General features: G+C 41.4%; 1 protein-coding gene across 2 annotated transcripts in view; it reads right to left on the reverse strand.

The window, feature by feature from the left end:
- Positions 1–2064: 2064 nt before the first annotated feature.
- Positions 2065–14510, reverse strand: part of HECTD4 (HECT domain E3 ubiquitin protein ligase 4) — a 333766-nt gene continuing 321320 nt past the window's right edge. For both annotated transcript variants that reach the window (XM_088449233.1, XM_088449232.1), the window contains exons 74-76: positions 6934–7129; positions 6155–6377; positions 2065–4725 (exon numbers count right to left, since the gene is read on the reverse strand). In XM_088449233.1, the coding sequence (XP_088305359.1) occupies positions 4589–4725; positions 6155–6377; positions 6934–7129 (556 nt within the window). In that variant the 3' untranslated portion in view covers positions 2065–4588. The remainder of the gene's footprint in view (positions 4726–6154; positions 6378–6933; positions 7130–14510) is intronic.

A 14510-nucleotide genomic window follows, 5' to 3' on the forward strand; every position in this document is an offset into this window, starting at 1 on the left:
CCTTCAGCATAGGCAGGAACGAACCATTTGGTTTTCTTACTACTGTAGAAAGAGATGAGAGTAGAAACCCTGACTTCTTTGCTCTACAAGAACGGCAATAATAATCCCCGATTTTTACAGAGAAAGCACTGCTGCCCTGATAGCCTCTTGATGAACTTGGTCTTGAGGTAGAGGAGTAGCAGAGAAATGACTTGGACAGGGACCCAGCAGATACAGGTATGCTAGTCTGTGAAAAGGAGAACACCCGGACACAGGGGCTACTCACAAATGGTGCTGTCAGGACTTCTATTGTAGAAGCCCAGCACTACACACATATCAGAGGGAAAAACCCTCTCCCCAGCTTTCTGTGTTCCAGATCCCAGAGCCTACTCAGAGAGAACCAGTGATCTGTGCACTGAATTCACAGACACTATAAATGAAAGCTGGATCAGAGCGGGGATTCCTATAACCCTGACTAAATGGACTGCCTGAGCCCTGTAAACGGGAGCTGAGGCTGATGACAAACACAAAACAAAATAAGAAAAATAAAGCTAACTTTAAGGAGCATAGAAACATAGTGCCTCACTCCACAGGCACTAGAAAACAACAGAGGCTATTCAAGTGGTCCAACCCACTTAACCCAGCGTCAACAGGCAGTGTCACCCAGATTGGATGAGAAGGAAAATCCTGTGTGCAATATGATGTTAAAGCAACAATCCTTGGGTTCTATGGGTGAAATATAGAAAAGGTGCCTGGCACATGCAAGGTGGATAATGGATCACGATGAGAGCATAAAAAAGCATTCAGTATAGATGGTGTCATCTGGACACCAGATCATCTCTTAATAAAATCCCCACTTTATTAAACGCTCTGTACTTTTTGCTCTTTGTATATTTTCTACCCCCGGTCACTCGCTATACCCATCCCAGACCATGCAATAGGCAACCAGGACTCCTGCCTAGTACCCAGTGTACACAGCCAGATTAAGAGGGGAGGTGGTGTCTCTGGACCCAGTTCCACCCAGCCAGCATCTGATCATCAAGCTTCATGCTATGGTGCTGGCTCTTGGGGTTGCGTCAGCGGCACACCCAACCCATCTACTCTGCTGTAGTACTGCAAATAAACATAAAATGTGAACATTAACATTACGGTTAGGTTTAGGGATACCTTACAAATGCCATGTTGACAATATGACCATGTTGATGTCTAATCTGTGTCTATATGTCCTCTGTTGACATTATGACCATGTCGACATGGTCACTGTCAATCTAATATAGTGAACACCTGCAAAAAGACAACTTATTTTACATTAGGTTATTTCTAAGTAGAATGGACAGTCACACAGTGGGAATGGCCACAATATATGTACTGAAGTAATGTTTATGTGAATGCACTTCATTGCATTTTCAAGCGTATGACATGAATGGTATAATAATTGTATTTGCAAATGAATTATTTTCCCCAAGTTAGATATGTTACTTTCTCCCTCTCACCTTATATCCAGTGAACTGTTGGTAACTTTTGGTTTAGGTCTAACTTGCCTATCACGGCATAAACCCGTGAATCACGGGTCAAATGAGACGGGACGCCATTTGCATCATATAAGCCACACCCAATCCATGCGACACAGCAATTCTGGGTATTATTCTTGCCACCCCTCCCCGCATTACTAGAAAGTGGGTGAGTTACAGGAGATTCACTCATTCTTCTGGGGTCCGGAACACTACCCGAAAAATTGTGAATCTCCGGGACCTTCTGGGATAGTAGGCATGTATGGTTCAGGTATAAATAGTTGGTCAAACAGCATTCTTACTCCTCAATCATTTGTCATGATTTTATATTGGATTCCACTGGGGGCATCTACCACTAGCTTCTCTATTGCCACTACTGGCATCTGAAACTATGGAATGGAGCCGCCCTTCCTCATGATGGAGAGATTGGCCCATGAGGGCAAAAAGCTCCACTGACCCATCATGACTCCATCCCTGTAGAAATCGCTTATTAAACCAATCTCCCAGGGCTCTTGACAGAGTTTGCAGTAAATGTAATTAAAAATAACACAATAAAATAACACAATAAACTAAGGACATTCAAAATCAATTTTTTATTCTTATGACACTTTTCCTTATTTATTATGCTTAATGTACACAGCAGTGTCTTAAATACCAATACAGACAGGGAGAATGGCATTGAGTTAAAGGATTTGTTATATGCAACCATAGATAACTGCAATAATAAATATACATCAACTGTACAGCACACTTTTAGGGCTCAAAAAGCAGATATGTTACACTTAAACCCATGCTAAAAGTGTTTCTATTTCAAGTGGGTCACCCTCCTCCTGCAGCGCCATTATAATAACCTTTTACCTGGCAAAACTGGTGGGGTTTATTGGAGGCAGCAGTGGTGGAGAAAGGAGCAGATCTAACTCACAGTAACAGCACATTAACCTTCCCCAGTGTATGGACCAGGACCCTCGGCAAATTGCTAAAACAAAGAGCTTTCCAGAGCAGCATTTTTTGGGGGGGTTGGCATGTTGTAGTGTTGGTGGCTGGAATAACACTAATATAGTATGTAATAATAATGCAAACATAATCTATCATATTTGCAGTTGGGTTACTTTGACATTAGTGTTTATAGATCCCCAGAAACAATGTAGCGTCACTGTCCTGTAGGCTCTGCCTCTGAACTGCTATTTGTCACATGTCTGTATTTAGCAAAGTCCACTTCCAACAACCTTCAGTGACCATTTAGCAAATAAACCCAGCAAGAACAGGGAGAACAGCCCAGCAACCTAAGTACATCTGCAAGTCCTCCTAATAATATGGGTACTACCTGAACAGAGAACATGTCCAATGATGGCAAAGCTAAATCATTGCTGCATTACATGTACCAGGACATAAAGGTAATGGTACAGCATAATACGCATTGCATAGTAATGCCATTAACACGTTTCTCAAATTCCTATAAACTTGTGTGTAATGGGCAAACAAACATCTGTTCCTCTGTACACATTAGTTTCAAGTACAAACATCATAACTATACATCACCCGATTATTTAAATATCTTTAAATGATTTAGCAATATTGTTCTGGCTTACATAGTATAGAAATGTATTCACACACTACATTATCATGGGCTATCTTTACACTGTCCAGGTATCCTGTAGATATCTGCCCCATCCCTGCTGCGTCACAGCATAGATAGTGTTGTCATTTCCAGCAGCACTTTATATGGAAACACTGATTCCACCACTAAAAACACTGCAACAGAAGTAAGTCTGAGCAATAATCTCTGAGTAAGGCGTCATCCAGCTCAGCTTGGGCCATTCTCCCTTTAGGTCAATGCTATGTTAGTGAGTTAAGGTTGCAGTGTCTGCTCCAATATGTAATCTACTTATTGGAAACTAATTCTGCAATCACTTCTGGTGCGTTTACTTACCCAAATAACTGCTGGTCAATAAAAAGGAACTAACAATATGCGGTTTATGTTGCACTAATAATATTCTGCCAAACACCCAGACTTCAATACATATTAAGTCTATTGTGTGATATCAAAATGCACTGATTCCCTTGTTCTCTCTAAAAAGTCCATCTCTGATGACATGAGCTGGTAATAACCAATGCATTTTTACTGTTCTTATTAAAGTCCTCCTGTGCACATTAGTGTCACAGCTCTAGTAATGATCCACTCACACAACACACCCTTTTGCCATTACATGACATGCTGCATATGGTCCAAGCCCTTAATAGAGACAGTGCATTGTATAACTCTGTACTTTCCATCTCAGCACCATAAGGCCACAGATTCAAGTTCCCCGGAGAATGCTCACTCCTAACTGGAGCCCATCAGTCTAAGAAACTGAGCTTGGAAATATACCTAAAATAAAAACAACTTTTTAAATAAAAATACTTCTTAATAAAAAAAAATATCCCTGTGCAGCTCGTGTTCCCATATACCTCTAAATACTGAGAAAAGTCCAACCAAAATTGCCAAATGAACTGGATATTTCCGACAACATTAGACTATGTACAGCCAGCAGAATCCAGTGCTTATTACAACTAGTATAACTTAAATATTACTTTGCAAAATAACTAAAATAAAAAACACTTTTTTCACAGCTCTATATCCAGTGCGTTACATTCCTGAACTCTGGAAATGATTGATCATTAAATAATATTCCGGTGTTTATTCTTATTTACAAAAAGCCTATTATTTTTCATTATATCCTGTTCCTCCAGTCAAGGTATAAAATAACTGGATATTTTTATATTTAGAGTTTTGCCCCAAATGTTAAGGGTTCCTAATACGCTACCTTAGCATTTGGGGAGAAAATCAAGTAATCTGCTCACATCAATCAGTACTAAAATTATTCTACAAAACAACTCACAAACAAGGCAAAAACCCCACCAGAGACTTCACAAATACAAAAGGTAATTGTGCGAGTTTGGGCAGAAACAAACAAACAAAAAAAGATTGTTCAATTATCTTGTTTCCTCAGCGTTCTGTCCATGGGGCAAGCGACAGTTCCTGCTTGTGAGCAATTATAAGTCCCAAATGGACTGAATCCTCCATTCTTCGACCTTCTCCTCTGCTGGTCACATAAGGGTCAACCACTGAGTGGATCTTCCCTATAATGGATAGCGTGCTTCAGTTTCTCAAGCATTATTTCAAGGGAAGAGTACTGAGGGAGCTTTATCATGAACATGCAGGTCTCCACACGGATGTATCTGGAGTCGGGGGAACCTGCAAAAAGTAATTTCCATTCTTAGCAAAAATAAAGTTACCATTATAATCCTGAATGTTAGATAATGTGCGGGAAAGGGAAGAAAAATATGTATAGAATTTAGTGAAGGAATGCATTTGCTGCTTAAGATATTGGTATAACTCCCAACTCCCAGGATTTATATAGGGGTATATATGCCAGAAAACGCACATGACAAGATACACTCCCAACTCCTGGATTTATATAGGGGTATATATGCCAGAAAACGCACATGACAAAATACACTCCCAACTCCTGGGATTTATACAAGGGTATATACGCCAGAAAACACACATGACAAGATACACTCCCAACTCCCGGGATTTATATAGGGGTATATACGCCAGAAAACGCACATGACAAGATACACTCCCAACTCCTGGATTTATATAGGGGTATATACGCCAGAATGTGCACATGACAAGATACACTCCCAACTCCTGGGATTTATATAGGGGTATATACGCCAGAAAACGCACATGACAAAATACACTCCCAACTCCTGGGATTTATATAGGGGTATATACGCCAGAAAATGCACATGACAAGATACACTCCCAACTCCTGGGATTTATATAGGGGTATATACTAGAGAAAACGCACATGACAAGATACACTCCCAACTCCTGGATTTATATAGGGGTATATACGCCAGAATGTGCACATGACAAGATACACTCCCAACTCCTGGGATTTATATAGGGGTATATACGCCAGAAAACGCACATGATAGAATCCATAAAAATCTCCTCATTAACTACTTCCAGTTCAGGACCATCCACTTCATTAATTTAATCTTTTTCGCTGTTGTCCTTAAATACTGTTCAGCTTATTGACATTCATGACCTGCTACATCAATGGTAATCGGAAGCCTAGCTGACTTCCACAGTGATGTGCTAACTTATTTTGGCTTGGAAATTGAGGGGCTGAGGCTAAAAGATATGTTACAGGAATTCTCCTGAAAATAGGGCAGAAACATGAGACACATTTGTTAAGATATTTTACAATCCAGGGTCTGGCTATGGTTACTATAATATCCCTTTAATCAGAGACAACCACGAATTACACAGGTTCTGTGGCTGATTAAAACCAGGTGAAAAGTAGACTTCAAGTCAGCCAGCCACAGAACCTGTGTTATTCATATATGGCCCTTATTAAAGGGATATTACAGCAACCCTAATCTGGGGGCGCACAGGGTTGGGTGGGAACAAACAAGCTTTAATCATAACTTGTGTGAATACAATAACATTTCTTTCTCCCATTATAACATGTTATACAATAATGTATCTCAGAAGCACAGCATCATCTGTAATCCTGACAACAATGATCTCTCTTTATCATGTAGATCACTAGTTACATGTTGTTTTAGCATCTATGTTCAAGGTCAGCTTTTCCCCCTATTCACTTTACCTGTTGCTCCATCAGGTGGTGCTATTTTCATGGGATATGGCGGGACATGTGCAGTGTCTGGTCCTCCATCTTTACATGGACATGTGAAGGGAATACGCTCCTGGTTGCAGGCAAATTTGATGAACTTACAAAGTTCTTCCTGAGTAAACATTTCCAAAGCGCACCAGAAAAACTCTATGTGCTGATCAGTCTCCATGAGACCAACTTGATACATTGTGTGAGCCTAGAAGATAAGAACTTGTGTAAGCAGCACGAATGGAGTATGTCTTCACAAATTAACTATTCTTAAAAATAAAGAAATGACAAAAATCAGCAAATGTGAACATCCTATAAGCAGCTTATGCTGGCCATACACCTGCACGACCAGCATCAGATCCGATTCACCATCCGACTCCCCGGATCTCCCTGACAGTCCCGGCAGCATGTTTGTTGTTTCTCTTAGCAAACGATCTGTCATACGATCGATCCTGTGCCTCACGCGCTCATCAGGGAAAAAGTAATTGAAATTACTTTAATGGACGCACAATGCATCGCATGCACAAAATAAACGGTACGATCTGCACGTTAGGATGGAACATATGTGCTGCACATCTGATCATACGATCCGTTTTAGGAGCTGCAGGAGCGCGCATCGGATCGCATCTTACTCCAAAAATACACGATTTCACAGGATCCATTTTAAGGACTCGTTGAAAGTCGGGCAATCGGCCCGAAATCGTGCAGGTGTATGGCCAGCATTAGACTACCAAAACGCATCTATAATTTGGTGACTCCTGTACCTTTAAAAACTCCAGATTGATAAATGGCAGCCCACAGGTTCTGAGCTCCAGCTCCAGGGCAGTCAGACTGGTTAGAAGCTGCAGGGGGATGATGGAACCCAGGCCAGCACGTACTGCATTCATACAGTCTTGGTTCTTCAGTTCCCGCATACGGAGGTTTCGGATTCCTGCTGCATATATGTCCTTGTTTTCCCAGCTAAAAGGTAAAATATAACACAAGATATAGACACACATCTTTGTGTACTTATACACATACTGTACTATGGAGAGATTTGTACATCTTTACAAATGTGTTTTCCATAATGTTTTTTGCACAAAAACATCTTCAAATGTCTAAGCAAACATGTAAATTACAGACTGCAGAGAAGCTGTGCAGCATTATAAGTTACAGCGGCAGAAGCATATAAATGCTGAAAACATTTCATATATGAACAATATCAATTTGTAATTCCATATTGCAGGCTGAAATGCTGATGCCAATACTTCCCCTACATCACTGCACCAGAAAGTACAGGTGTAAATGTGCCTGAAGGTTTAAAAAGTACAGTATAAATAAAATAGGATTTTTCCACTCGCATTAAACTTTTTCCTTGAAACCACTGAAGGACACTTCCCCAGGAAACAGAGTACATTGGTTCTTTAAATATCTTCCATATCCCCAAACTGCTGGACAGTTATTCTTCCATGCAAGCCCCATGGGATAGAATTCTCTCTGTATGTGTATATATATATATATATATATATATATATATATATATATATATATATATATATATATATATATATATATATATATATATATATATATATATATATATATGATTTTGATGAATTTTAAATGAGTAAAGGAATCTAGTAGAAAATCCAAATTTCTCTATCACCCTACTGGGGGACACTGGAAAATGCGGATATACAAAAGAATGGGGTACTTTGAAAAGTTTGCAAAGCACAACACTTTATGCCAAAAATTGGCGTCTATAGTTTCAAAAACAATGTACTTTGTAAAATTTGGTAACAGTATGTTCAGAGACCAAATGGCCTCCCGACACCGTGCCATAGCACCTTGCTGATGTAGCAGAATGGGCCTTTACAAACAGGTTTCCTGACCACACAGCAAGCATGGCAAATTACAAACGTGAACCATTAGACAACATTTGTTTGAACGTAGGTCAACCCCCTTTTGAAGATATACTAAAGAACCAGAATATTGTTTAATTTTGTGACATCAAGTGGCCTGGAGACAAAGATCTTCAAAGCAAATCCCTCTTCCTCTATAGACAGAATCTGACCTAGTGCTGGAATTACAATGGTTTGATTTAAATGAAAATTGGAAACCACCTTAGGTTGAAAAATGGTTTCATATGAAGCATACTGTAGCTCTATGTTCATGAGGAACCAAAAATGGGAATTTGCAAGATGGAGCCCCTAGATATGACACCCTCTGTGAGGTGGGAAAAACAATTTTTTTTTTTAATTTTTTTTTTATATACATTAAAAAGTGTTTCAAAAGGAAATTGTTGTAACACCATAATGAGGACATGGAAGTCTCAGGGGTGTAGTAGATGAAGGAATGGTTTTCACAAATTCACTGCCACACCCTGCATATGAGCCTGTACTTGCAGAACACCTGCTACCCTCTTCTGAAGAAAACAGAGGGGCAGAATTCTAAACCTTTAAAATGCTCAACTTTAACAAAACCATTTGGCAAAAAACTGGAGCTGCTATAATAATTCTTTACCAAAACAGGTTTCCTGGCTCTGAGCATGGCTTTGAGCACACTGTAACACTGCCCCCCTTTATTAAGGATCATGGCTTCAACAGTCACACCGTTCCGGCCAGTCACACTAATCCTGGATGGTAAAATGGTCCTTGAGTTAATATGTCCCATCTATGAGGAAGACGCCAAGATGGACCTACTGTGCAACATCCTGTTACAGTATGTGTACCACAACAATCTTACCCAGTCTGGTTCTACTTAGATCACAAGTATCCTTAACGGTTTTGAATACATAGAAACACACAGAGACATTGCCATCTATTATTACCTGAGTTTATTATGTAGTTCAGTTAGTGTATGATACCAAGCTGGCTTCGTGTGTGCAACAGTCAAGCTCAATGCAATTTATCTCCCTTGATCAGCTGACCAATTTGGCTCAGATGTAACCTATGTAATCAGGCATACTATATCTTTAAATTCAGTCTAGGGTGCAGCTGTGGTGAGGGGAGCAGCTGTGTTCAAATGCACTTAAGCTAGGTACACGCTATACAATCATTGGGCCGATTTACCAATAATTGGGTGATCGGCCTAATTTATTGTATAGTGTGTATGAATGATTGTTTCAGCGTGATAAAATGGTTAGAAAACATCAACAAACGCATTCCTTTGACTATCCGATCAGTCGGTCAAGACAGAAAATCTCAGCTTAAATTTCCCAATATGGAGCAGCGTGTGCATTCTCAATAATCTGCCTCTATATCCTATCATCATGTCATCCTCCTTGTGGGCGGACATATGCAAATCAGTGTGGGATTGCGGAAAATCGCTAGCTTCTAATAAAAAATTGAACAATGTGTAGCACAGATATGCTTTCAATTTGCTGAAAAATCACCCCGTTCAAAAAAATCTGACTGTGTTCACATAGCTATAGTGTTTAAATCATAAAGTGCATTAAGCAGTTGAACAAACATTGAACATCTGAGAACAGCCAATTTCAACAAAAATTTTTTCATTTCCTTATGTTCAGTCCAAAAATACCTAGACTTTTAATCATAAATCACCACAAATTGTTTTTTTTTTCATATCACTCCATGGTATCTTCTTTAACATCCTTCACTCTCCCTGCATCTCACCCCTCTGTGCATATTGCAGCCACAATAATACACTCCCTTTTTATTAGCACTCATTAGCTTTTTTCTTATCTTTTATACTTAACTATTATATACCCTCAACCTGCTGCCATAAAAAAAAAACTCACACACACACCACCTACAACTATATTTATCTCTCTCTCCTACTGTTTTTATTAACTGGTGACATATCACCAAATCCAGGCCCTACCCACATACAGCCGATTTACAACAGTATATACATCCAGCTAACCTCATAAACATCATGTGTCTCCCAAGACCCTCCAAATCCTTTAAATGTGCCTTATGGAACACATGATCTGTTTATCATACATTAACATCTATTTATGACATTTTTATCTCAAACTACTAAACCTTCTGGCAATAACAGAAACATGGCTCACACAATTGGACCCTACATCCCTTGTAGCACTTTCACACGGTGGTCTTCACTTCACACACATCTGCAGGTCTGGAAACAGTAAAGGTGGTGGGGTTGGAATATTACTGTCCAAATTTTTCACATACACATTTCTACCACAGGTTCCATTACTCACGTTTACATAATTTGAAGTACATTCTATCAGGATTTTTACCCCATTCTCTCTGCTTTCCTGGATCACATGAACAATTTCTTGAACATACTGCATGGCTCTCTCATTTCTAATCCTCTGGCACCCCCACCATCATCATGGGTGATTTTAATATCCCTATTGATAGTTTACAATCTCCTTGCCTTCAAACTGCTCTCTCTAACCTCCTCTCTCGGCTTCTCCCAGTGGACAGTATGGCCACTGCCTTGATCTTTTATTCACCAGACTATGCTCAGTTTCTAAACTCACTAACACTCCTTTGCCACTCTCAGATCACAACCTTATCACCTGCATGTTCTCCTCCATTACTTTAAGCTCGGTGTCACTGAAGTCTACCAAGCCTCCACTAATCTGCAGAAATATTTAACACTAATAATTTTTAACAACTTTCCACCTCTCTGCAAAAATTACTCTCACCAAATTCTACATTCAATTCTCTCAAGATTGCTGTATCACACCTTAACCAAACCTTAGAAATAGCCCTTGATGAAGTGGCTCCAGCTGTCCATCACACTCCAAGCAGACATAGATGTCAACCCTGGCATTCTAAATTAACAAGACGCATACAAAACCTCTCATGTAAAGTAGATCAGTGGCTTCCTCACATATAAGACTATCTACCACTCTTATCATGAGAGTATGGACACTACCAAACAAACATATTTCCAATCTTTCATCTCTGCTCAAGCTTCTTACCAACAGAGACTTTTTAATAAATTTAAATCACTTCTTACCCCTCCCTCACCCAACCCACCAGCTATCAGTGCACAATATTTTGCCTCCTATTTCAAGGACAAGATTATTAAGATCAGAAATGAAATGGTATGCTCTTCCTATGCTAGTGACCTACTCAATTCCTTTCCTGAAAACACTGGCACGTTCTCTTCATTTAGTCCTACAAATGAAGAAAAATAAGAGTTATGGTATAACATACCTTTGTTAACTCTTTTGTCGAGGTCCATAGGGTCCACAGGAACTACCTTGGGGTATGTGGTTGGAGTGATCCAGGCACCAGTTACAAGCTTTAGCTCCCAGGATGCACTGGGTCCGCCTCCATATATACCCCGCCCCTGGCTACAGGCATTCAGTTAGTTACCAAGCCCATGGCAGGAGAAGGAAAGAGGAGAAGGAAGGACAATTGTACATCAGAAACACTCTCTCTAAGAAGAGGGGATCATTAGAATACAAAAGAAGAAGATTACCCAATAACACCAGGTGCGTTAGGGTGGGTGCCCTGTGGACCTCGAAGAAAAAGAGTTAACAAAAGGTATGTTATAGCATAACTCTTATTTTCTTCTTCGGGTTCCATAGGGTCCACAGGAAGTTCACTTCCTGTGGGGATACTCCTGTTTAGCAGAAAGGAGAATCCGAAGTCCAAAGGAAGCATCATGAGAGGCAAATGTTTAAAATGCGTAAAATTTGAGAAAAGTGTGGACGGAAGACCACGTGGCTGCCTTGCACAATTGTTTAGCAGAGGCACCACGACAAAATGCCCACGATGGTCCCACAGATCGTGTAGAATGTGCTGTCACTGTGTTTGGAGAGATCAGCTTGTGTGTAAGCCTGAGAAATCGTCATACAAAGCCATCTAGCCAGAGTCTCTTTGTTAGCTGTCCAGCCCCGCTTATGACACCCAAACAACACAAAAAGAGAACAGATTCTTTATTGGAGTTGGTGCGATCCACTTAGATTCGTAGGGTGTGTACAACGTCCAGAGAAGCTTCACCTACACAAAGGTCTGAGGACTGGAACCATAATTTCTTCATTTACATGAAAGCGGGATACTACCTTAGAAAGGCACGAAGAACAGCTCTATCCTGATGAAAAATCAAAAAGGGAGAGCAATAAGAAAGGGCTGCCAAATCAGAGACCCTGTGGGCCGAGGAGACAGCAAGAAGAAAAACTGTCTTTGCTGTCAACCACTTAAGGTCTACTGATTTTAGGGATTCAAATGGGGGAGCCTGTAGAGCCCTGAGAACCAAAGACAAATCCCAAGGAGCTACCGAAGGGACAAAGGGGGCTGAACAGTCAGAACACCCTGAAAAAATGTCCTAACATCAGGCAGCAGGGCGATCCTTCACTGAAACCAAACTTAAGAGTGCAGATGCCTGAACCCTCAGGGTGGCCAGGCGGAGACCCCGGTCTAACCCAGCCTGGAGAAAAGCAAGCACTCGTGAGACCCTAAAAACTTCAGGATAATCTTTTCTATGTTTACACCACTGAAAATACTAGTGCCAAATCCTGTAATAGATGCGGGCAGAGAAAGGCTTCCATGCCCTGAGCATCGTCTGAATTACAGAATTAATAAAACCCTTGGCTCTTAAGATGGAAGATTCAAGAGCCACGCCATCAAAGACAGACGGGGAAGGTCCGGATGCAGGCAGGGACCCTGTTTTAACAGGTCTGGCCTTAGAGGAAGAGGTCATGGAGTGTCTATGTAGAGACTCTGAAGGTCGGTAAACCAATAGCGTCTGGGCCAAGCAGGGGCTATCAGTATTACTGTTCCGCCCTCATGCTCGAATTTCCTGCTGACCCTTGGGAGGAGGTAGAACGGAGGAAAATGATACGCTAACTTGAAGTCCCACTTCACTGCTAGAGCGTCCCCAAAATGGCTGTGGGATCCCTGGTTCTGGACCCGTACCTGGGGACCTTGTGGTTGTGGCCTGAGGCCATGAGGCCTACCCCTGGTAGTCCCCATATTCCCACTAGGATCTGAAAGACATCCAGATTAAGAGCCCATTCCTGGCGTGTATATCCTGATGACTTAGGAAATCCGCTTCTCAGTTGGGGACTCCTGGTATGAATACTGCCGAGATTGTTGGAAGATGACATTCTGCCCAGACCAGAATGTTTGTGACTTCTGCCATGGCTGCCCGACTTCGCGTACTGTGTTGTTGGACTGTACCTGGACAGGCCTGCTCTTCAGTATATCCTGTTCCTGAACAAGTGCTCTGAATACTGCACACAGTTCCAGGATGTTTATGGATAGGAGACCCTCCTTGGTCGTCTATCCTCCCTGAAAGGTGTGACGACCCATTACTGCGCCCCATACGCGGAGACTGGCATCGGTAGTGAGGAGCACCCCATCTGGAATCAGAAGGGGCAACCCCTGTTTCCATGAGCTGTCTGCAGCCACCATGAGAGGGAGCGCCGAACTTCTGGCAAGATGAGAATCGTTCGAGACCTTACCAGATGATACTGACCGTCCCACCGAGACAGATTCCATCACTGCAGAGGCCTGGAATAGAACTGGGCATATGCGAACTGGGCATATGCCAACATGTTCGAAGGTGGATACCATGGACTCCAGGATATGCATTGCTGAGTGAGCTGACACTCCTTGATTGCGGAGCAATCTGCGCCCCCGCAATTGTAATGCAGCAATCTTCTCCCCCCGGTAGAAAGATCCTTTGTGCCAGGGAACCTATGGCCCCAGATGTACCATCTGTTGTGTTGCAGAAAGAGAAGACCTTTTCCAATTGTCTATCCAGTCGTGTAGGTAGACAATGGTCAGCTGGAGATGACGTTGTAAAATCCCCGGAGACTGCACCAATATCTGGAGGTTGTCCAAGTATGGTAGTATCCTGACTCCTTCTGAGAAGAGCAGCCATGACTGCCATTATCTTGGTAAACGCCCGAGGGGCTGTAGAAGGACCAAAGGACGAACAGCAAAAGTCAGAAACCCCTGGTGGAATATGCATTCTGTATGTCCAGGGAACCAGGAAATCCCCAGGTTCCATTGCCAGCCTAATAGACCGTAGGGTCTACATACGGAACTTGGGCACATGGACAAACCTGTTGAGAGATTTCTGATTCAGAATAGAGCGATGAGACTCATCTAGCTTCTGAATCAAAAACAAATCTGAGTAATAACTCCTTCCTTTGTTAACCAAAGGAACCAGGATTATCACCCCTGAATTTAGAAGCCTGAATGGTCTACTAGAGAGCAAGGCCTAGATAGAATCTGATGGGGGAGTTGTGCCAACAACCTTCTGGGAAGTAACCCTTTAGGAAGGTCCAAAAAATTAAAAGTATTCAACACTTGCGCTTAAATAAAGGGTGTGGCAGCTAGTAAAGTGAAATGGAGTACACCTGAACTCCCTGTAAATATATATATAGGAAAAAGAAAAAACAAAA

The sequence above is a fragment of the Taudactylus pleione genome, unplaced genomic scaffold (genome assembly GCF_031769625.1).
Source record: "Taudactylus pleione unplaced genomic scaffold, aTauple2 ptg000479l, whole genome shotgun sequence".
NCBI lineage: Eukaryota > Metazoa > Chordata > Amphibia > Anura > Myobatrachidae > Taudactylus > Taudactylus pleione.